Source organism: Anser anser (assembly GCF_964211835.1).
Source record: "Anser anser genome assembly, chromosome: 8".
Taxonomy (NCBI): Eukaryota; Metazoa; Chordata; class Aves; order Anseriformes; family Anatidae; genus Anser; species Anser anser.
In genome coordinates this window covers 23,461,116-23,483,354 of record NC_139728.1, presented here as the reverse complement: position 1 = coordinate 23,483,354, position 22,239 = coordinate 23,461,116, and the positions used below count along the sequence as shown (strand labels likewise).

The following is a 22,239-nucleotide window of genomic DNA, read 5'->3' as shown; positions in this document are numbered from 1 at the left end:
GACGGGGAGGGGAAGAAGATGCTGGTTGCAGCTATTTTCCACAGTTAGGAGGGGGGAAAGTGTTTTCAGGTCGGACACCGGGGCACGGGGAGACTGGGCGTTATTATTAAATCTTAAATCCACCGTGAAAACGAGAGCTTCTCCGCAGTAGCAGCGAAACGGCCAGGCCGGCAACGGAGAAAGCACCGAGCTAGGGGATGAGATGCTCTTGAGACTTAAAGGTAGTTTCCATAATCCAGGTTCATTTATTTTCATTCGGGGCTGCGAGGAACTCGAAAGAGAAAACCAAAAAAGCTACCGGGGAAAGGAATAAGAACTTGACCTTCCCCAGTTCTCCCCATCGGCAGTGATGGAGAGCAGAAGGCGCCAGGGGAGGAGGCAGGGGGCGAGGACCGGGCCGGGGTCCCGGCACCCCGCAGCCCGCACCCGGCGGCTCGGAGCCGCCCCGCTCGGCTCAACACGGGCTCGGCTGAGCGAAAAGAGAAAAAGAAATTGTCCCCCGTCCCGGCGGGGATATTCCGGGACTGGATAGTTGTTTGTTTTTGTTTTCTGCCCAGATAATGAGAGGAGAACCCGCTGATTTTTCCGCCCAGCCGTGCCCGCTGCTCCGTCTGCGCACACACGGAGAGCTGCGGCGGGACGGACACGCACAGAGCACCGCGGTTTCGTTACAAGCCCTTCGTCGGACGCACAGAAAGGAGAGGGGGCACATTAAAAAAATACATAAATAAATTCCTCGGATGTACGAGCAAGGCCGGCGAGAAAAGGGGGTGGGAACCGCATCCCCCCCAAGCCCTGCTCGGGAACAGCGAGAAGGGGAGAAGGGAAAAACCCAAACCGGCGGCAAAGGATCGGGCCCTGCGGCCGGTGCGGGGCCGCCGGCGGCCCGGCTTCGCTCGGGTTTTTCACGGGCAAATATCCACCGAAAGCAACAGCAAGAACCGGAGGGATTCGCCTGCATCTTCCGGAGGGGAGGGAAGGGAAATGCCAGGTCGCCTTTTTGGCCAGGGACCCCCAAAGCAGCGACTGCAAGAGCTAATTATTTTCCTTTCAGTGCTCGGTTATTGCTGGTGTCCTCCACGCCTCCCCCAGTAAATAAATAAAACCCTCCTTTAGGCAGCGAGGCGTGAAAAATGATCCTCGCTGAACGCTTAAAAATAATGTCCCGTGAAGATCGGAGCTGCGGAGCCAGCCAGCCCCGTAATTAGGAGCCATTATCCGGCCTGCCTCGCCGAGGCAATATTTCCCCTGCACAACCTTAGCCGAGCCCGGCGAAGAGTTCCCGGCCCCCCAGGAGCCGTCCCGGGCCCTTTCCTGCCGCCCCCGGCTCCGGGGGGGAGCGGATTTTGGGGAATTCCCACCGATCCCCCCCCCTCCCCGGCTCCCCACTCATCGCAGATATTTGCAGGCGGCGGCGTTTTGTCAGGGAGGGGGGCACGCAACGAGCTCGGGTGCTTTTAGGGGAATTTAGGGGGGGGGGGGTGAAAAATAAACTGAAATCAAAACACCGCCTGAAGTTAGAGCCGCTTGGGGATGTTCCCCACCACCAGCAAACAACGGCGCCGCCGATTGCAGATCCCCCGCAGGCCCGGCAGAGCCGAGCCGAGCCCGGGGGGGTCCTCCCGGGGGTCTCCCGGTTCGGGGGAAGATGCCCCTGGACCCCCCCCCCCCAGCTCAGCGCCCACCCCGGCCGGCGCCCGCGGCTCCCAAGCCCGCGAATGGCTCCGCAGCGGCGGCACCCGGGGAAGGTGTCCCAGCCCCAAAACCACCGAGCCCCCTCCCCGTCCGTGTGGGGCAGGGGGGGGATCTCCGGGGAAACAGCGGTTCCCTGCCGAGAGACCCCCCCACACACACCCCCCCCGCTCCTCCAAAAGACGAGACCACCGGCTTGGAGGACCCCTGCTTGGGCGAGCCGCGGAGTTTGGTGCCCGCGGGCGCCGGCTGCGATTTCTTAGCCCATTCCTCGCATCCCCCGGCTCGTCTTCCTCCCGCACACGCTCAGCGAACAAATCAGCCCCCCCCCCAAAAAAAAAAATGAAGGGGGGGGAAAAAAAAATCGCTACTTTATATTAAAATGTGCCGCCCCCCCCCCAGCCGCACTGCAACCACCCAGGCTCAGCGCACATCGCTTTCTTCCCTCGGCTCCCGTCTCCTCAAAGCAGGCTCGGTTATTAAAGGAGGCTGAACAAAGATAGCCGAGAGCAGCTATCAGCGCATTTTAACTTCATCAAAGACTTCGGGGGAGAGGGAGAGGAGGGGTCTGGCACCTTCCAGTAATGAGCTTGTCAGGAACACCCCTGCCAGAGCAATTGAACAATTTGCGCGCAGCAAAAGAAAAGGAGCCGGGAGGGAGGGAGGAAGGGGAAATGCTACAAAAGCCCCTTCAATTTCCAACCATGTGCTTGGCAATCTGGAAAATAGATTCATTGGCCTCCTCTTTTCTCCCATGTCGAGTCTTGTAGCCCCTTTTGTAGGAGCTGGACATGAAAGGGAGACAACCAAGTGCCGGACACGAAGATCGCTTTTCAAAAGCAAATGTGTGTGAAGCGGAGATGTGAGACCGCTCGCTGCGGGGAGGCGGCACGCTCGGGAACAACATCAACAAACTGCGCGGAGCTTCGGGGTGGCACAGACAGGGGCAGGAAGGGGGGAGAAAAAAGGAGGGGGGGAGAGAGAGAGAGAGAAAAGCAACGCCGCCCCCCCACACCCCCCCAACCGGCGCACACCGCCCGGCTCCTGCCTGCGCCCGGCGGGCCCCGCACCGAGCCCCGCACCGAGCCCCGCACCGGCTCCGTGCCCCCGCTGCCCGCCTCGGCCGGCTCCGCTTTGCTCTGCCTCCTCCTCCTCCAGCTCGCTCGCTGCTGGGGCTGAAAGGCCTCGTATTCGTTAGCTCGGGGTCCCTGCCAACAGCCAAACCGAACAGCGTTTGGTCCCTGTAAATAAATAAAAATAAAAAAAAAAAAAGGAGGGGGGGGGCGCTTAAAGATGTTTATTTACTCTGCAAAGTCGTTGCAAAATTTAGGCGGAGATCAGGTTGCATTCGGTCATTCAAACGCTGCGGGCCCGAGGGGGACGTGTGTGCACGGCGGGGGGGGGGGGGGGAACCCTCCAACTCCTTTTCTCCTGGGTCAACTTTTCCAAAGGAGCCAAAGGCACGCGGAGCGGGGAGAGAGGGGCCAGCCACCTTCCTCCGGCCCCCACCGCCTCCCCCGGCCAAGGCATGGAAAGGAGCAGGGCTTTAGCGAGCAGCGGCGCGATGGGGGGGGGGGGGGGGACACCAAAAACCGACCAAAGAAACAAAACCAAATCCAAAATCTTAGGGGGGGCCCTTCCCTCGCCGCCCGTGGAGAGGGACCCAAAGCGGGGACCCCCCCCCCCCTCCGGCAGCCGGAGCAGCGAAACTCGCTGAATTTCGCCAAAGCCTGGGAGCCCCTCGCTTCCCCGAGGCCCGAGCGGGGCTCTGGGCTCTCAGCGTGACAAAGGACATCGCAAAGAACCATTGGGATTTTTTTTTTCTTTTTTCTTTTCATTTTTTTTTTTTAACCAGGTCACAAACATTTATTAATTTACACCACCGGCGGACAAAATTCTGTTGCCTTTTCCACATCAAATTATTCACAGATTCTCTCAATAAAATAAGATATGACGGATGCACAACCAGTGAAGAGTAAACTGGACTCCGCTCATTAGCTCCCGAATAATCTATATACAAATAATTACCGATACACCAAAAACCCACGCGTGGAGGGGGTGGGAAAAAGGGGATTAAAAAAAAAACAGTACGGGAATTCTCCTAACTTCCTGACGGATCAGATTTTTTTAAACGTGCATTTGAATGTCTCATTGAAAAAAAAAAAAAACACGCAGTCCTGAGTTTCACCGACTTTTCTTTTCCTTAAAAGTAAAGAAACCCTAAACAGTGCCTTTTAAAACCAAAGCTTCAAAGAAACTGCAAAATAAGATGGAGCCGTTCAAACATTTTCCTTGAGAGAAGGGGCGAGAGGGACACCCCCGGCAAAGCCGCCCGCGAGAGGGGCCGGGGACACCGAAAGCGGGCACGTCCCAAAGTCCCCCCGCGGGCTGCATCTGGGGACCCGGCGGAAAAGCCCCGCAGCTCTCAAAGAAAATATTTCGGACCCTAAAACCGTTCCTTTCTCACCCCCCAGACCCCTTTTTCCCCTCCCTCCCCCCCGCAAGACGTTGCTCGCCCAGGTCCCAGCTTATGTTACGGCCGCTTTCGGAATACGCTTTGGCGCTTGCGGGATGAAATATTGTTATTTTCCCCCTCCCGGTTTTCCTTTTTCATTTTTCTTTCTCTTTTTTTTTTTTTTTTTTCCTCTCCGAGGAAAGAGACACAAACTGATCTGGATGCCACAGAGCCTGGAAATAAAGTTTTTTTAAAAAAAAAAAAAAAAAAAGAGGAAATATTTCCTACCTTAAAACACAACAGGAGGAGGTTGGGGGAAAGGGGGAGAGCGGGGCAGAGGGAAGGGGAGAAGATCGGAGAGGAGAGCCGGGCAGGGGCCGTTTGGTTTGCGCCTCTCCCCCCCCCAACCCCCCCCCCCAACACCTCCTCCTCCCCTTCCCCTCTCCTGGCCGGAGCCCGCTTTAAAAATGACAGCTGCTAAGGTTTGTGATTTTACTGGAAAAGTTCTGCGCGGGCTGCAGGAGCGGCTCGTGTGCCAGGCCGACCTGGGGCTGCGCCGGGGCCAAGGCGGGGCTGAGCATGGCCAGGACCGGCGCCGGGGGGCCCGCCTGGCCCGCGGGGTAGGGCGCGGCGGGCGCGGCGCTGGGGTTGGTGCTGGGCGGCGGGGGCACGGCCCCCCCGATGATGTTGTCTATGGAAAAAGAGGGCCGGGAGGGGTTGCCGTTGCCTCCGCCGCCGCCGCCGCCGCCGCCGGCAGCGGGCGAGGGGTCCGGCTTGAGGGTCTGCAGCAGGGCGGCGGGCAGGGCGGTGGGGCTGAGCTGGGGGTGGTAGAAGGATTTCCTGCAGTTCAGCTCGCCGCCCAGGAAGGAGGGCAGCCCCGAGGCGGCGGAGAAGACGGAGGCGGCGGGAGGCGGCGGAGCCGGTAACGGGCAGTGCGGGGCCGGGAAGGGGAAAGCCCCCGGGGCGCCGCCGCCGGCGGGGTGGTGGTGGTGGGGCGGGGGGTAGCCCTGCAGCTGCAGGCCGTAGTTGTAGCCGTAGTGTCCGTAGGCGAAACCGGGCAGGAAAGCGGCGGGGTCGGCGGCCCCGGCCCGCAGCAGCAGCTCGGGGTGCGGCGGGTGCAGCTGCTGCTGCCGCTTGAAGCGCTTCCTCCGGCGCAGGAAGCTGCCGTTGTCGAACATGTCGGCGGACTCGGGGTCCAGCGTCCAGTAGTTGCCCTTGCCCGGGTTGCCGGGCTCCCGGGGGATCTTGACGAAGCAGTCGTTGAGCGAGAGGTTGTGGCGGATGCTGTTCTGCCAGGCGGGGAACTTCTCCCGGTAGTAGGGGAAGCGGCCGCTGATGAACTCGCAGATCTCGCTCAGCGTCAGCCGCTTCTTGGGGCTCTGCAGGATGGCCATGGTGATGAGGGCGATGTACGAGTAGGGCGGCTTCACCAGCGGGTTCTTCCCCCCGCCGCCGCCGCCGCCGCCTCCTCCGCTGCCTCCCCCGCCGCCTCCCCCTCCGCCGCCGCCGCCGCCGGCCGTCGCCTTGTCCCCGGGCGCGGTGCCGCGGGCGCACGCCGGCTCCGAGCCGCCGGCGGGGGACAGCCGCTCCGGGGACCCCCCCGTGCGCCCCTTGGCGGCCCCGCTCCGCGGCAGGGCGAGCCCCAGCGGATCGCCCTCGTCCTCCTCGTCGTCCTCCTCGTCGTCTTCCTCGTCGTCGTCCTCCTCGTCCTCCTCGTCCTCGCTGTACTTGCCCCCGTCCTGGGGCGGGCCCACCACGTCGATGTCCGCGTCCTCCACCTCGGAGAGCGGCTCTTCCTCCGGGGAGCGCTCGGACATGATCCCGCAGCAGCTGCCGCCGCCGCCGCCTCCGCTGCTGCTGCCCAAAGTCATTGTTGGGAGGCCGGGGAGGGAGGCCGGGCTCCCCCCCCCACCTAGCGGCGGTTCCCGGGATGGGCCCGGGGCCGTGCCGGAGGGGCTGAGGCCGCCGCCGGGACTCCGAGCCCCGCTTCGCCGCCGCTCCGAGCCCCGCTCGGCCGCGCCGCTGCTGCTGGCGGGGCCCCGGCACGGCTGCGGGGTGGTGGCTGCCGAGGGAGGGGCGGCCGGGGGGGGGGGGGGAAGGACGGGACGCGGGGCAGGGGGAGGAGGGACGGGCCGGGACGCCCGGGGGCCGGGCAGGGAGCTGGAGAGCGGCGGTAATAAATAATAGCGATAATGATGATAAAGGGAGAGAGGGAGAGACGGGGGAAAGGAGGGGGGGGAAATAATCTGTGCGTGTGTAAAGTGTGTGTGGGGGGGCGGCGGGTCTTTGGGGGGGTGGGGGGGGGACGGAGGGAGGGGAGGGGGGCGGGGGAAAAGGGAGGGGGGAGGGCAGAAGTTGGGAAGGCGGCTCCCCCCCTCCCCACCCCTCCCGAGCCGGGACCCGGTGGAAACGTTCCCACTCTGCGCCTCCTGCGAGCGGCTCCCCAGGCCTTTATAGGGCCGCCCCGGCATCACGTGGAGCCCCCAGCCCCGGGGGGGGGCCGCGAGGGGCTCCCGGCCCGGCCCCCCCCCCGGTGGGGATGCTTTCGAGGAAAGGCGCAGCCCGCTCCCCCGGGACCCCGGTCACGGCCGGCCGGGATAGGGGGTGTGGGACGTAGAGCCCCCCCCGCCCCGCACCTCCAGCCGTGCCGGAGGCTCGCAGGGTCCTTTAGGGCCGCCTGCCACCCTCGCCCCCCCGACGGCCGCCCGGCCCCGGGGCTGGGGGCTGCGCCGGCGGGCCCCTCTGGGGGGACCCCGAATGAATGTGGGGGTCCCCGCTCCCCTTCTCCTCGGTCTGACGTCAGAGACACGTCAGAGCCACGTCACCGGGCACCCAGCACGCCGCCTCCCCCGGGGGGGTCCCGCGGGCTGCCCCCCGCCGCAGGGCTGCCGGGGCCCGGCAGGTGCGAGGAGCAGCCCCCGGCGACCTCTCGCCCCGGGAGGTAGCCACGGGTGCCCGCAGGGTGCTGGGACAGTGCCCGAGCCCCGCATCCCCTCCCGACGGGGCTCCCCGACCCCGTGCCGCTGTCCCCCCCCAGGCACCCCGGGGGAGGGCAATCCCCCCCCCATCCTCCTCCTCCTCCTCCCCGGCCTCCAAAAGCCTCTCCGCTGCCTCCCTGCCTCCGCTCGCCCCGAGCTGCAGCATCCCCCCGACGACAAGGCCCCGGGGGACACGGCCGCTGTCACCCACCCCTCGGCCCGGGGGGGGGGGGGAGCCGTGCCAGCCTCCTGTCCCCGTCTCGCACGGGTTTTTGCTCGGAGAGCGAGCACGGAGCCCCGCTGCTTTTTCGGGGGTCTCCCTCCCCCGGATTTGGGGGATGCGCGAGGAGGGAGAGAGGGGACGGGGATGCCAAAAAGGGGATGCCAAAAAGTCCTTCAGGTGCCACACGGGTGTCACACGGGAGGAGGCCGGGTGGGTGCTCCGTTCGGCTCCTTCTTCCTGCCAGCAGCAACTGGCAGCTCCGTTCAGCCCTTGCAGCCGGGGGGCTGGTGGATGGGGGGGGTCTGTGCGGCTCCCCCCCCCCCCCCCCCCCCAAGGCCGCGCTCAGCACTGTGAGAATCTGCGGTGATGGATTGCCAGGCGCTGCTGTTAACAGGTGCGAGCATTTGGTGATAAAATCTCCAGCACTAATACCGGGGAGCCGGGCCAAACAGCTGCGCGGCCCCGCTTCCAAACGCCGGTCACAATTACTCAAAGCCTAACGACTCGGTGCGCCGGGGAACCCCCGCGAGCGGGCACCCGCACCGCTCCCGCACCCCTCCCGCTCCGGAGCCGCGGCCCCGGCCGCATCCTCCTCCCTCGCTGCGATCGGGCCAGGATTTCCCTGAACGGACGGAGAAAGCGGTGAAGAAGCGGGCGAAGCGGGCCGGGGGAGCTTTCCCGAGCCCTTTCACTTCTATACCCTTCCCCTGCCGACAACCTGCACACGCGCCCCCCTCTCCTCTCCTCTCCTCTCCTCTCCACGCGTGTGTACAGGCGGCTCTGTTCATTCTCCCTCGGCCAGCACGGAGAAAAGCCCCGGCTCCTCTCCATCTCTCCGACGGTCGCTGCTCAGCCTCCCCGTTAGGCAGCCCGGCGGCGAGGCGATGGGAAGAACAAATGGGAGAGGGGAGGGAAAAGAGCCGAGCCCGTTTCCATTTTTATTAAGTAAAATAATAGTTATGACTCCCCTACATAAACGAAAGTGTCATAAAAAATTCCGAAGCAGCTGCCAGAGATTTCGACCACACACACACACGAACGGGCGATTGAATTTCCACTCGGTGCCTTTCGGCGCGGAAAGGAGCCGCCGGGAGCTGCGCCTTGTGCCTCTGCGAGGGGAGCGCAGGGGACAGCAAAGGGACCAGAGGCTGGGGGCAGCAAAGGGACCGGCGGCGGGGGACAGCGGGCACCGGGGACAGCGGCACCGCCGCCCCCGTGCCCCTCAGGGTGGCTGCCACCAAAGCGCCCTGCCCCGAGGCCGGCCCCGCCAGGAAAGAGGGGCTCGAAGCGAAACAAACGGGTGGGGGGGGTGGGGGGGCTGTGCCGGGTCCCCCCCGCACCCTGCCCCGTCCCCATCCCCTCCCGGGAGGGCAGCGCCGGGAGCAGCCCCCGGGAAATGGGGGCTCGGGGGGAGCCGTGCGCCCCTGGGCGCCTCCGCATCCACCCTCGGCACCCGGAGCCCGAAAGTCCTCGTGGGGCCGGGGGGGGGGGGGGCATTAAAGGGCGGATTTTGGGGGGGGGGGATGCCACCGGTGCCTTGCACCGCTCCCCCCGGGCCGCCCCCCTCCGGCTGGGCGCATCCCGAGCCGCCGCCGCTCGCGGAGCAGCGCGTCCCCAGCAGCCGCTCCTGAGCCTATTTGGGCGCTTTTATAGGGGAAATGTCGCCCCAGCTGAGGTGGGGGGGAGTTGGGGGGGGGGGGGGGCAAAGGGAAGCGACAGCGGCAGAGCCCCCGTGCCCCCATCTGCCTGCGGCTTCTGCCCGCCGACTCGCCCCTAGCTTCGGCTTTGTCCCGCAAGATCGGCTGCGGGAAGGAATCAAAACGAGAAAAAGCACCGAAAACCCAACGGCCCGGAAACGGTTTGGGAAAGGGGACCCCCGGGGTGAGCCCAAGCGGCCGCTCGGGTCCCGCAGGCGGCCGCACGCTGCGGGCCGCGCCGCCGCCCCCACGGCCGGCCGCGGGTACCGGGGCCAGCTCCAAGCCCGGCTCCGTACGCGGGGTGCGGAGCGACGTGGGCTCCCGAAACGGCCCCGCGACCGACCGGTCCGAAAAGATGGGCTTTGTCACCTCCCCCCCGCCCCGCTCCCAGCCACGCAGGGTTTTTTTTTCCTTAGCGTTTGTCCCTGAGGCGGGTTTTTAATTTTTTATTTTTTTTTCTGCGCTCCTCTCCGGGACGTTTCGTTACGGGCAGCCTCCCGCCCGCCCCCCTGCCGCCCTAACCCGGCTCTGCCGTACATCCCGCGGGGAGCTGTGCCGCCCGAAGTGCCCGGCGGGGCGGACGGTCTCCAAAAAGTCTCAGCAGCGAAAAAAAAATAAATAAAAAAGACGGGGGGGGTGGGGGTGGGGGGGCGTCAGCCGAACAGCATTTTAATTCTAACCTTTAAACGGACTTTTCGCTGCCTGTCCCACCTGTCTGTCGGAGGTATTCCTATACCCTCCACCTCCCTCGGGCGGGGGGCTCCGGGCCGGCCGCAGCCTCCCCACGGGCTCCCCGTGCCCCCCCCCGGGGGCTCCACGCCGCCCCCGAGCCCGGAGCCCCCCGCGGGCTGCTTTTCCCCCACCCCCGACGAGGCACTGATTTTTTTTTTTTTTTCCCCACGGGGAAAACCTCGGTCCCTGCCCGCCCACCTGCTTTTTGCCCGAGGCTGGAGGGCAGGGCAGGGAGAAAGATGCCGCCGTCCCGGCCGGAGCAGCCCCCGGAGCTGGGGTTTATCAGGAGCAGAGCCCCCGGCCCCGCACCCTGCCCCCAGACCCTCGCGGAGGACCGGTTGGGTTTGCAGGGCAGACCCGTTCTTGTTTCCTCTGCCTTTTCTTTCCTTTCTTTCCTTTTCCTCTCAAGTCGTTTATGCTGATGAGAACCGCATCCACAAGTCCCCCAAGGCTCCGTGATGGATTTTCTGTATTACCTCGTTATCAAGCTCAGCTGACCTCTAACTTCTCTGAGAACACGAACAAGACGGACCTGCTGCTGCCTGGGCTGCCCCAGGGGGCTCTTTTTCCACTTATGTGATTTCCTTTGATATTATTTCTCTTCTTTCCATATCCAAGGCTCAGACCTTCAGTGCTCCCTGCAGCTCAGCCTCCTTTTTTGCCAGCCCCTTATTGCCAGCTCCCAGTTTGCAGGGCTCGGTCGGCTCGCCAGGAGCTCCTGGCGCAGGAAGGTGGCCGGGGACGGTGGTGCCAGGTAGCGCAAGGTGCACAAAACTCCCAGCCTGGAGACCACCGATGCCAAGTACCTACAGCTGCCCCTGCAGTGCTCAGATGTCGGGTATCTCCGTTTCATTGACTCGCATTTTCAAGCCCAGATGTCCCAAAATCCACGCCAAAAAAAAGGCCTGGATTTCAGGTGAAGGCTTCCCCAGGTGCCCCCATGTGCAGGGCTGAGCGTCCTCATCACACACACGCACACAAACACACATGTATTTAGGTACTGGGATCTGAGTTTAGGACCTCAGCTTTGGACTTGCAGTCCAACAACGCTGCCTGCTGCTCCGTATTCGTTACCAATCCCATCCCACATGGACCTGAAGCCCACCAGGCAAGCCCGCATGCAGCTTAACTGATTAACCCTGGCTTGGCGTAAGCTTTTTCTTCATGCTGTTCTTCAGCAATCTGACATGAAAAGGGACGGATACACACACACACTTCCATGACTCAGAGGAAGGCAGTGATTTCAAGCCGTAAAGCACCAGGTGTGCTTTTGAGACTCACCAAATCCAGCTCTCCTGGTTGCCATAAAAAACACATTAGCCAAAGGCTGATGCATGTGGAAGGCAATTATGCTCTGGCACATGGCAACATGTACAGAACAGCCTGGTAACAGTGCCTACCACACGAGGGAAAATATCCCTGTGAAAACAAGCCTGCTAAATCACTTCATTCTTCCCCGAATCCCCTGAAAATAAAAGGGAGGATTTTTGGGGGGGAGGGAGATCCGTGAGGGAGGGAATCACGTTTCCCAAACGTAGGCGCACCGTGCAAGACCTGATGTAAATGACTGGGTTCACGCAGACGTAGTAAGCTCTGAGGAGGGCTCCTAGTCCAGGTTTCCACGCCAGCACCTGACCATGCCAGAAGTGCTCAGGTAGCTCTTGCTGCTGAGTCCTCTGCAGTCAGCAGCCCCAGTGCCCACCTCACCCACACGGGTCCACAAAAGCCCACTTGTGCCTTGAACACCAGCTGAGGACCCTCAACATGGGGACAGGAGCGGGCGGGGAGAAGGTCTTCAAAGGAGAAAATTACTGAGAAGGTGGAAAATTACTGAAATGTGGCTTGACTGGGAGAAAAAATGCTTGACTCCTTTTTTTAATTATTTTTTTCCTGCATGGAATAAATGGCTGAGGATTGCCTTCTTTGTGGCCGGAAGCATCCAGCACTTTCCAGAAGGGGATGAGGTTGGGGTGAATCTTGTAAAAGATCAGTCCTGCACACGCATGCTGATATCTACAGATGCGCCTGCAAAGAGGCTTGTAGATACATTTTGCCTCTTGACTTCAAATAAAACTGTGCTTCTGTCGGCTGGCAGCTGTGATGTTCCTACCGCACAGGAGTAATGCCCAGGGTCCCTTTCCTCTACTCCCACCTTGAGAAGGAGCTGAATAAACAGCTGGAAAAAGTCTGTGGCCTGAAGGCTGCTGAGGGAGGGGAAGTACCTCACTGTCTCACCTGATGCCATGCAGAGAAGCAGAGGCAGAGCCAAACGCCCTAACCCCTGGCCCCTCATCCAGCAGGGGACAACCAGGTAGAAAAGAGGCCGTGCAGGCGGTGGGCGTTGCATCTGGGCCAAACGCCATCAAGCAAAAATACCAAGCTGGGAAGCACCAACACAGCCCCGGCCGAAGGTCTGCAGTGGGGTGAATCCCAGCCTGGCTCCAGCACCTCCACACCTCTAGCTCTGGCAACCAAAGCTAAGCCTTGCTTTGCTGTGGGACTTCGTGGCAGCGCCGGTGTGGCCGCAAGGGGCAGTTCTCCAGCCCTATAAAATAGGTGCGCAGCAGGTAAAAGGGACGCGCCGGATAAAAGGGACATGCAAGAAACCCACCCCTGGCATTCTGGGGTGTGAGCTTCTCCTGCACTTTTCTCTAAACCATCAGACGCAATTGCTGCCCTGAGCTGCACAGAGGATGCGAGAGGAGAAGCCTGGCAACGCGCAGATTAAAATTAATCCGGCCGCTCTGGGGGCGTCGAAGCTTCACACGAGGAAGCCGCGCTGCTCGGGTGGAAGATGCAGCACCAGGGGGTGCGGGAGGAAGGGCAGGGCTGCTGTTTCACGTCTGGGTTTGCAGTTCTTGGGAAGACCCGATCCGTGCGGGATGGACGCGCAGCGTCACCCAGCCAGCCGCATCCCACTGACGCTTACTTCGAAATTCCTTTTTTTATTATTATTATTTTTTATTACAGTTCTCCAGGTGCCTAGACCCTGAGATCTAACTGCATTAGGAGGGCAGGAGGTGTCGGGGCACCCTGTCTGCTCCCTGCTGCAGGGGGACGCGGGCTGGCTGAGCGCTGTGCCCGCGCCTTTTTACTCCCCAGCAGGCTGCCGGGGGCTTCCTTCCCTCCCAGCGCAGAGATAAGCGTGCCACCTAGAGGAAATCCCCTTCACTGCCAGCACTGGCAGCCGAAAATTATCCAATAAAGAATAATTAACCTCTGGCATGGGAGAAAATCCTCCTCCCGTGCCCTGCAGCAGCTCCGGGCGGCCGCACAGGCACGTTGCGGAGGGATGGCGATGCACCGAGGGGCCCCGGCGAGCGCTGCGGGGCCAGCCCACGGCTTCCCGTACCCCGTGCTCTCTGCCATCCCTGCCTCTGAGAAACGGGCTGCACGTACCGCAGGGCGAGGGGATCACGTATGTATCATATAATGCCCTCCAGTGGCAGCCAGCAGCAGTCCCAAGCCCACGGGTGGCGGTGCCCGAGCTGCAGGAGAAGGGGGACGGTGGCGGCGTCACCTCCTGGCCCAGCAGCTCCCACCCCGTGGGGCCCGGGCACTGCTGGGGATGGAGCTCTGACCCCACGCAGGGCAGATCCACATCTGCACATCGTTCCCAAGGAAAAAATCTCCTTGGTGCTTAACTTGCCAGGCTGGCCACGGGCACCCTCACCGACCCATCAGGCGCCCGCGGGGCTGGGAGATGCGACGCGGGAGCAGGCGGGGCAGCAGGTGCCACAGACCTGGTGTCCTCTGTGATTTTTCCCCGCACCTCCCCTGCCCGCGCTGCTCCTCACCACCTCGTGGCCGCCGTGCCGCTGCCGCTGTCCCCGCGGCCGGGCGCAGTGCTCGTACGGAGCGAAGGGCTTCACGGCACCGCGCGGGAAGCTCGCGCGCTTTGCAGGCCTCTTATTTCCTGCCGTGGCCGAGAGGAGCCTAGTTGTAATAAAACTCTGGGCTCCGATCCTACAAACACTTATGCCTAAGCTTAACTCTAAGCACGTGAGCCGTCAAAGGGGACTATTCATGTGCTTAAAATTTAAGCATGTGCTTAAGCGTCTGCAGGCCTGGAGTCTGTCAGCGCAGGGATTTGTGCGCTAAGCCCATATTCTGGGTCATTATCCTTTTCATGTCTTCTCTGGCATTTCAGAAGATGCTTCAAAGGGGAATTTTCAGGTTCTTCAATAAACTTTGCCTTCCCAAGCAGCCTGGATTCTTGCCTATTCTATGGGGCGATTCTCCTCCGCTGCACCCCCTCCCCCTGTCAGCGATAATCCTGTGCTATTTCATGCTTGGCCAGACAATTAAGCCCTCTTGCTGCTTGGCTCTGTCTTTGTTATGTATAATTGTTCCAAATAATTAGCCACTATTGCACGCTACTCTGAAACTACTTTGTATTGCAATTATACTTAGAGGGCGAGCATCAGCTGAGGGAGAACCCAAGCAGCAGACAGCCTGGAAAAGAAAGGGCTGGGGGGAGATGGATGCGCGCCTAAAGCAGCACCGCAGGACAGCCGAGGGTCGGGAACAGATAAATGGTGCTTGGGGATGGTCCACAGCTGGGGAGGTCTGGCCAGGAGAGCGGAGGGTGGGCTGCGGGACCTCGTCCCGGGTGTCACCTGGCTGCCACCTCGTGGTGCTGGCTCTGGTGCAGCAGGTAACGCTGCGGTGACCGCCTTGGCCATCTCTGTGCGACGGGAATGCAAAGCTGCTCCGGGATGTGTTCGGGGGCTGGCAGCAAAACGGTCCCTAAATGTGTCCGTGGGTAGTTCTGGGGGGTGAAACGTGTGGTTCCCAAGGGTTCGGCAGCCTTCTCTTTGCTCGCCAGCAAGCTCGTCGCACAGTGGACAAGCGCCAGATGGGATGCTCAGAAGAGTTACCTCTCTACATGAAGCATCTTTTTTTAAATGAAAACGCGGTGGTGCAGCACGGTCACCCTATTATTACTCCGTCTCTGGTATTTCAAGCAGGGAATGTCTGAGAAGGATATAACCAGGCACCTGGGTTGGTGTGAGCTGTGCTGGTCAGTTAATTCCTCTGCCGAAACTTGGGGCCTGCCCCGAGCAGGGGCACTTCAGCAGCCCCAGTGCACAGACTGTGAAATAAACGGCCCTGGATGCTGTCCCCAAAGCTTGTCGGTGTTACACCACCTGTGCTCGGGCTCTGACGCTTTGCTGCCCAACCTCAGCCTTCCTTGTCGGGTGCTGCAAGAGCCAGGCCAGCCACCCACACCCTCTGCATGGCTCATTTCAAACAGCCTGCGACAAGGTGCAGACAAGTGCTCCTTCACCCCTGCCCCCTCATCTTCCCCGAAGGGCCCGATTTACTGCTGTATTTCCACTCCTATCCCTATTTTTCCTCCAGGGGGGCAGCCCATCCAGTTCTCTATCCCGTCCCCAGCAACGTCCCGCAGCGAATGCTTAGGAAAAGGGTAAAGGAGAGTGTATCCGGGGAAATCCTTTCTCAGCTTTGGTGTTCGGTGCTGTGGGGGTTCCCCAACCCGCCGTGTTTAGCGGTGACCCTCCCCGAGCAAACCCCATCCCCTCCTGGTCCCGGCCGTGCCCCAAGCCCCTGTCCCGACTAGGACAGCCCCCAGAGGGCCACAGGCGGAGCCCCCCCGTGTCCCCCTGCCCATTGTGGGGACGACGGCGACGATCCGGGTGCCCCCTTGAGCCCCCCCCCCCCCCCTCGGTCGCCGGCCGGGAGCGGCTTCCCAGGGCTTTCCACTGGAGGTCAGTGTTGGCCCGAGCACGGCGCCTGCCGCCCCGGCCACCTCGCCCCTGCCACGGCGGGTGACAGACCCCCCCCCCCGCCCCCCCAGCCCGTGCCGTGCCCCCTGTCTGTCCCCTGTCCTGTTTCGTTACGAATTCGCCATCGGCCGGCGGAGCCCACCTCTGCCGGTCCCGCGGCACCCATCGCCCCATCACCGGATGGCCCTAACGGCTCGGTCCTGACCTTTTGGTCCCTTTTGGGGACCGAAGCTGCTGGCCGTCTCCGAGTGGTGTGCGCGCAGGACAGAGCGTCGCAGGGAATAAAACCTCCTGTCCTTCTGACCTACAATTCCCAGCACTGGGACTGCCAGCGGACACCTGGCAGCACCCAGCCAAAACCCAACCCCACCGGAGGGACCCACGGGTCCTCCAGGAAACGTGCTTCTAAAATTTCACCTCATGCGTTCGTTTGCACCCAAGTGGAAAAACGGTATTAGCAGGTTGGGAATAGCGCCTGAAAAGAGCACTCGGCATTGCTTGTTTTAACCTGCGGGGAAGCAGCAGGCATTTGGGGCACGCACGAGGTGAGCAGAACGCCGCCGTACGCAGGCACCCCCGGCAGCCTGGCCGGACCTCCCCGGGCAGGTTTCCGAGAGAAAAACTGCTTTAGCTGTCAAAGGGGCAGCAAACCTCGGTTACGTGGCTCCCAGCATCCAGGCTGAGCGACCTGAATCCTGTCCAATTTTCCACGGCATCCTCCGAGGAGCCACCTGCGGCACGTTTGATCCCAAAGCACCACGCTCCTTCCACGACAGCGAAGAGCAGAGTTTAGTCTCTGGCTTTTTGGAGTAAGATGGGGACGGTTCTGACTGCCACGACTTAATATCACCTGAACTCCCTGGCTGCTGCTAAATAAAGAGGAGGGGGATTTCAAAGGAGACTTGGTTTCACAGCCAAAATCTGTGTGATAATTGCTCCTGTTTCATTCAAATCCCTCTTATTCACCGAGCAGGGACACTGAAAAGACACTAAAACAGACAAAGGACGCAGGTATAAACTTTACAAAGCTTAAAACTACTCTGTCCCAGCAAGGCTTATGCTTTACATGACACTTTAATCCTACTCATTTGCTAGATTCACCCTAACTGTAAACAAAGCTTTGAAACGAAAGCTTAAAAGCCTAGCTGGGATACATTAAGTTAACCAAGAAGACACTCTTAAGGCATTAGTTTAATGACGATCCCAATACGAGTGCCAGAGGTTTGTGCATGCGGGGATTAATATCTGCAGGGAGAAGAAGAAAAGGGGTTTGTTCCCCGTGCTTTCAGCCTCTTTGGCAACACAGGGCCCGCAGCGAGGGCGGCTGCCTGCTGCCTGCTGCCTGCTGCCTGCGGGCGCTCCGACAGCCTGAGCTCGAGCTAAAACCCAGCAGCACGGAAATCCCTTTCCAACACTCGCCGCTCACCCTGCAAGGCTCTGGGGGGACCGGGTCAGAGCAGGGGGCCAGGTATCCTAGCACCGAGCCCAGGGAGCTTCAGCATCACCTGCCCACCCCCGCCACCCAGCACCCATTGCCTTTAGCGCCGGAGCCAGGCCGTGCCCCGCTGCAGCCCCCGCTGCGCGCCGCAAGCCCCCCAGCTCCCAGCCCGCCGAGGCTGGAGGGAAGCCGGCGGACCCAGCACCTCAGCACGTGTCTGCTTTTGCCTGTAAAACACTGCAGGATTGGGCCCCGAGAGTGACTGTGAACCACAACAAGCATCCTTCCTACTGGCTGTCCTAGCAAGCGTGATTTCAGCATCCCCACTGCCCGCGCAGACAGACTGCGGCTCGTACAGGACAGCACTTCGCAGGCTTTCCGTCGGTGAAACATCTCTACCCATAGGTATCTTTCATAGAAAGCAGAAGTATTTTTGGGGGATAAGTTTTCTCACCCAGCCCTTTCCCAGCAGGGCTATCAGTAAGGGAGAAGCAGGAAGCTGCTGCTGGGAGCAGCGTGGGAGCTGAAAAGGAGGAACCAGAGGGAGCAGGAGCAGACCAGAGCCGGGAGGTTTTTACAGACAGGTGAAGCCCCGGTTTTAAGGAGACCAAGAGAAGAAAAGCATCTTCCTCCCTCCCCTTCCACCCTGACCCCGCACTCGGTTTTTACAACACACATGGAAAAAAAGGAATGAAAAGGCACAAGCAAGAGCTCCCACCTTGTGGGCAAAAGCCGACCCGTGGGGTTCCCACCCCGACATTGCCCCGCACACAGCTTTTGGTCACAGACATCGGCCGGGGGACGAGATGCTCGGGTCTGCACCGCCACCCCGGTGACACCCAGCTCCTCCTTAAGGACTGTGGGAACCGCTCTGCTTCAGAGGACCCCGGAGTGACGGGGAGAAATCCGTTGTTTTTACCTGGAGGGTGTTTAGACAAGAAAAGCTGAACCCAGCGGCGGGGAGTCCTGCCTCCTACCTGGCTGAGCGCTCTGGCTGGACGGTCCTATAAATAAAGAGCACCAGGCTGGGCCGTGAACAGATTGGGTTTTTAATCGATTTTGTGCCTAGGAAGGAAAGCTACGATCTCCTAACCTGGTGTGCTAAACCGGAGGTTTACCTGCGGGGGATTTCTCGGAGGGAAGACACGTTCCCTGCTGCACAGATGGAAACCATCGGGTCAAGTAAGAACAGCGCGGGCAAACCTCACAGCTCCCTTGTGATGACTGCATCCATCGCACAGCTCGGCCATGGTTAGCTCACATTCGCTTTTTTAAAAATCATAGTAAAATAGCTTTAAAAAGCATCACTAAAACCGTAGGATGAGGCGGTGTCGGACAGCAGCACGAGTCTGCCTTCCACCAGTCACAGGAGGAATGGATTTCCTCCAGGAAAGGCCTGGCTGGGGCCAGAGGAACAGCAGCGCTGGACACGTTGGAAGGAAAAGCTTTATTTTAAAAAAGTCCTTTCTAACAATAAAAGTGAATTTTAAAAATAGTAAAAAGAAGTAGTCAGGGTGAGTTTTTTCTTTTTTTTTTCTTTTTTCTTTTTTTTTTTTTTCCTACGGGGGAAGGAAAGGGTAAGCATCTTAAATATTCATTTAAAATCCAGTGAGTTGCTTTAGTAGTGATTTTTAGTAGATTTTTTTTTTTTGGTAGCTCATTCCAGTTATGGAGGAGGCACCCAGGGAAGAGAGAAAAAGCCTCGTTTTGGGACATTTTCTGCTCCCCGGGTTCCTGCCTGTCCCACCACACTCCGAGCTCCTGGGCGAGCTCTGCCTCATCCCGGGGTGCTGCGGGGTGCTCTGCTCCACCCAGGTGCAGCCGGGTGAGAAACAGACACCCCCGGGCACGGAGAGCATCACTGCCAGGAGGGAACGCGGCAGCAAAATACATCCCCTTCTCTCCAGTTAAAAATCAGCTGGGAAAGAGAGGATTTTGCCCCCCTGCACCGTGCACGTGGCTTTGTGTCCATACGCAGCCAAAGACCAGGACCCCCCCCACCCCACCCAGCCGATCCCACCACGGGGCAGTGTCCGTGTGTCCGGCCGTGCCCACGGCCACCTCGGGGCACCCGCCCGTGCCCCTCCAGCCTCATCACATGTACCGCTCGAGGCCGGTGGGGAAATTGGGCTGCCTGACGTAGGCGTTGCTGGAGCCGAACTGGCCGAGGGGCGACGAGGCGGGGAGCCCCAGGAGCTGCTCGCCGTGCTCGGCGCAGGCTGTGGGGCGCATGGCGGGCAGGGCCAGCCTGTTGGGAGCCCCGTAGAGCTGCGGGCTGCCAGGCGAATAGCCGCCCTGCCCCACGGGCAGGTGGGGAGGCGAGGCGGCATAGGGGTAAGGCAAGGCGTTGGGGCCAGGCCGGCCCAGCAAGCCGGGGCTGACGGGCTGAGGCTGGAAGCAGGGAGGCTCGGAGGCGCCAGCGGAGCAGCTGGGGGCAAGCTCGGCCCCGGATAAACCCAACGAGGGGTGGCCCAGCTCGGCGGGCGGCGAGGGCTGCAGGGCCTGCTGCCCGCTGATGAGGCTGTCGATGCTGAACATCCTGGGGTGCTGAGCCTGCGGGGCCGCTCCGGCCCCGTAAGGATGGAAAACGGCGCCGGAGAGCTGGGGGCCGTAGCCGGGCGAGCAGAGGGCGTTGGGGTAGGGCGCAGCGGGCGCCACGGGGCGGGCGGCGGGCGGCGGGGTGAAGGCGCTGGAGTTCTGCATGTAGCCGGGGTAGGTGGTGATGTCAGTGCGCTTGAAGCGCTTCCTTCGCCGCAGGAAGCTGCCGTTGTCGAACATGTCCTCGGCCGCCGGGTCCAGCGTCCAGTAGTTGCCCTTGCCGGGGTGGCCGGGCTCGCGGGGGATCTTGACGAAGCAGTCGTTGAGGGTGAGGTTGTGGCGGATGCTGTTCTGCCACTTCTTGGGGTTCTCCCGGTAGAAGGGGAAGCGCTCGGTGATGAACTTGTAGATGCCCCCCAGGGTGAGCTTCCTCTCGGCGGCGTTGGCGATGGCCATGGCGATGAGGGCGATGTAGGAGTAGGGGGGCTTGCCCCGCTGCACCGGCCGCTTTCGCCGGCGACCCCCGGCCGGTGGCGGCGGCTCCTCGGGGGGCAGCGGCGGAGGAAGGGGAGCTGGGGGGCTGCCCCCGCCGCCCCTCGGCTCCGGCTTCACCGGGGGCGCCTGGCAGGAGGGGGGCGACCCCCGGGGGGGCCCGGGGGAGCCGGGGCTGGCGGCGGGGCTGGGGGCCGGCAGCGTGCACATGCCTCGCAGGCAGGGGAAGCCGGCCGCGGTCATATACGGCCGGAGGGACGGGGGTAAGGGGGGGGGGGCACGGGAGAAAGAGCCCCCCCCGAGGGATGGGGGAGAGGGAGGGGAAGGGGAAAGGGGGCAGGCGCCGCGGCAGCTCCCGGCGATGGGGAGCCGGGCCCCGAGCTGCCTTGCAATATATAGGGCGGCCGCCCCCCTGCCCACCCCCGGGGGCGTGCGGAGCCCGGGCCGGCCCAGCCGGGCCCTCCGCTGGGGGGGGGGGGGGGGTAGGGGGGGAGCCCGGGACCTGTCTCCCACGGGCAAATCCCCCCGGCCCCTCGCCGGGGATGTCTCGGGCAGCGAGGCCCCCGGGGGGGGAAACCCGCTCCCGAGCGGGCTGCGCGATCCGCCCGGGCGCTCGCTCGGTTTCCAGCTCCTCCGTTTTCCGAGCAGGGGGAAAATTAAAGCGAGCCCCGCCGGCCAAACCCAGGGCGAGTTTTATCCCGCGGCCGGCCGCCAGCAGGGGAGCAGGTAAGCCTGCCCCACGGCCCCCCCGCTGCCCAAATTTCGTTGAGTTTTTCCCTGGGAGAAGCACTCCGAGGCGGCTGGGACGCAGCGATGGAGAGAGCCGGGGCTGCTCTGCCCCAGCCCCCCCGGTTTGTTACTGTGCAGCCTCCTGGGTAAGGAAACCAAGCTGTTATTTGATATTTGATTTTATTTCCCCGTGGGAGAGTGGAAAGGGATGCGCAGAGCTCGGGGCTGCCCGCAGGTACGAGGGACGCGAGGCAGGGACGGCGTTTTGGGGGCGGACAGGGGAAAAAGGGGTCTCTCGGTCAGCGAGGCTGAAGGTAGCACTCAGGAAGCCCTGCTGGGCGTCAGACGGTGGCAGACCCCTCCTGTCCTGTGAGTAGTAAAAATCACAGCCTTCAACTTTGTGACTTGGTTAAAAGTATTTCCGAGAAGACGGCAGGACAAAGCCTTGTTCCACAGAGGCAGGTAGATGTGGCTGGGATCGCACCATCATCTTCCTCTCTTGTTTGAACTAAAAAGCCACCAAGCTTTTTAAAATAAGATTCCCCATCCCATCTTCTTTAAGCATCTCCTCGCAGTTTTATTTTACAGTCCAAGCAAGAACTCATTGCCCCGTTTATTTCCCACCGTCACTCGTTCCCTCGCTTGTGCCTGCATCTGGTTTTGTTCTTATTTTCTCTGCAGACCTTCCTGGTTCATCTTCTGCCCTCCTCGGGGCTCAGGCAGGGCAGCGTGGGGTCTGGCAGAGCTGTGCTGGTCCAGTCCCGGTCAGCTACTGGGCGTGCTGGGGTAAACTGCCTCAGTTTCCCTTCTGCCAACTGAGGGCAAGAACAGGGGCAGGGGGAGTATTCAGCATACAGAAGTGTGCCTTTCTCCAGAGCTTGGTTTTTCTTAGACAGAAGGCAGCTCTTCAGCGGGGGAAGCAAACCAAGAGCACGGCAGGGACCCTTCATTCCCTTGGGAGGAGGAGGGAAAATGACAGACTCCTACTGCTCCGGGAGCGTCCATTTAATGTGAGCGTGTATCTGAGCATTGGGCACTTCGTGACCCACAGCCTGAGGATCTGACTTGCCCAGTCGTGGAGAAGGTGAGAACCCCATGAAGGTGAAGGGAGGCACTAGAGACCATGCCGTGAAGAACAAAGAAAATTACCCCTGGGGGCTGAGGGGGGATGGAAACCTTCAGTTTTGCAGGCATGATTTTTTTTTTAATGCAGACAAAGATTTTTAAGTAGAGTGATTTAGCAAGAAGCAGTTCGGGAGGGAAAAAAGTTAAGGAGTGTAAAGGAGGAACAGCTTTTCTCATTTAGTCCCACAAGCAATCATATTACTTTTTTTTTTTTTTTTTTAAGTGGTCTAAACGTCAGAAGAAGAATGGGAAAATGAAAACCCGACAGTGGCTGGGTCTGGAGCTACCTGCGACCACACAAAGGAAAAGAGGTCTTGTCTGGGCAGCAGGATATGAAGGCTCACCAGGTAAAGGGGTCCTGGTCTGAGGCCCTGCTCCCGTGTAGCGCTG

General features: G+C 61.3%; 2 protein-coding genes across 3 annotated transcripts in view; both read right to left on the bottom strand.

Moving 5' to 3' along the window:
* Positions 1-4,403: 4,403 nt before the first annotated feature.
* Positions 4,404-6,018, bottom strand: FOXD2 (forkhead box D2; the record flags this gene model as incomplete). The annotated part of the gene is given in 7 exon segments (XM_083845621.1): positions 4,404-5,112; positions 5,114-5,151; positions 5,154-5,193; positions 5,195-5,224; positions 5,227-5,757; positions 5,760-5,792; positions 5,794-6,018. Coding segments are annotated over 7 exon segments (1,401 nt in total). The 3' UTR covers positions 4,404-4,608.
* A 9,580-nt stretch (positions 6,019-15,598) lies between these two features.
* Positions 15,599-22,239, bottom strand: part of FOXE3 (forkhead box E3) — a 30,423-nt gene continuing 23,782 nt past the window's right edge. The window contains exon 3 of one of the 2 annotated variants that reach the window (XM_083845632.1): positions 15,599-21,677. In XM_083845632.1, the coding sequence (XP_083701758.1) occupies positions 19,060-20,238 (1,179 nt within the window). In that variant the 5' untranslated portion in view covers positions 20,239-21,677 and the 3' untranslated portion in view covers positions 15,599-19,059. The remainder of the gene's footprint in view (positions 21,678-22,239) is intronic. The other variant, XM_083845633.1, reaches the window with a different exon arrangement.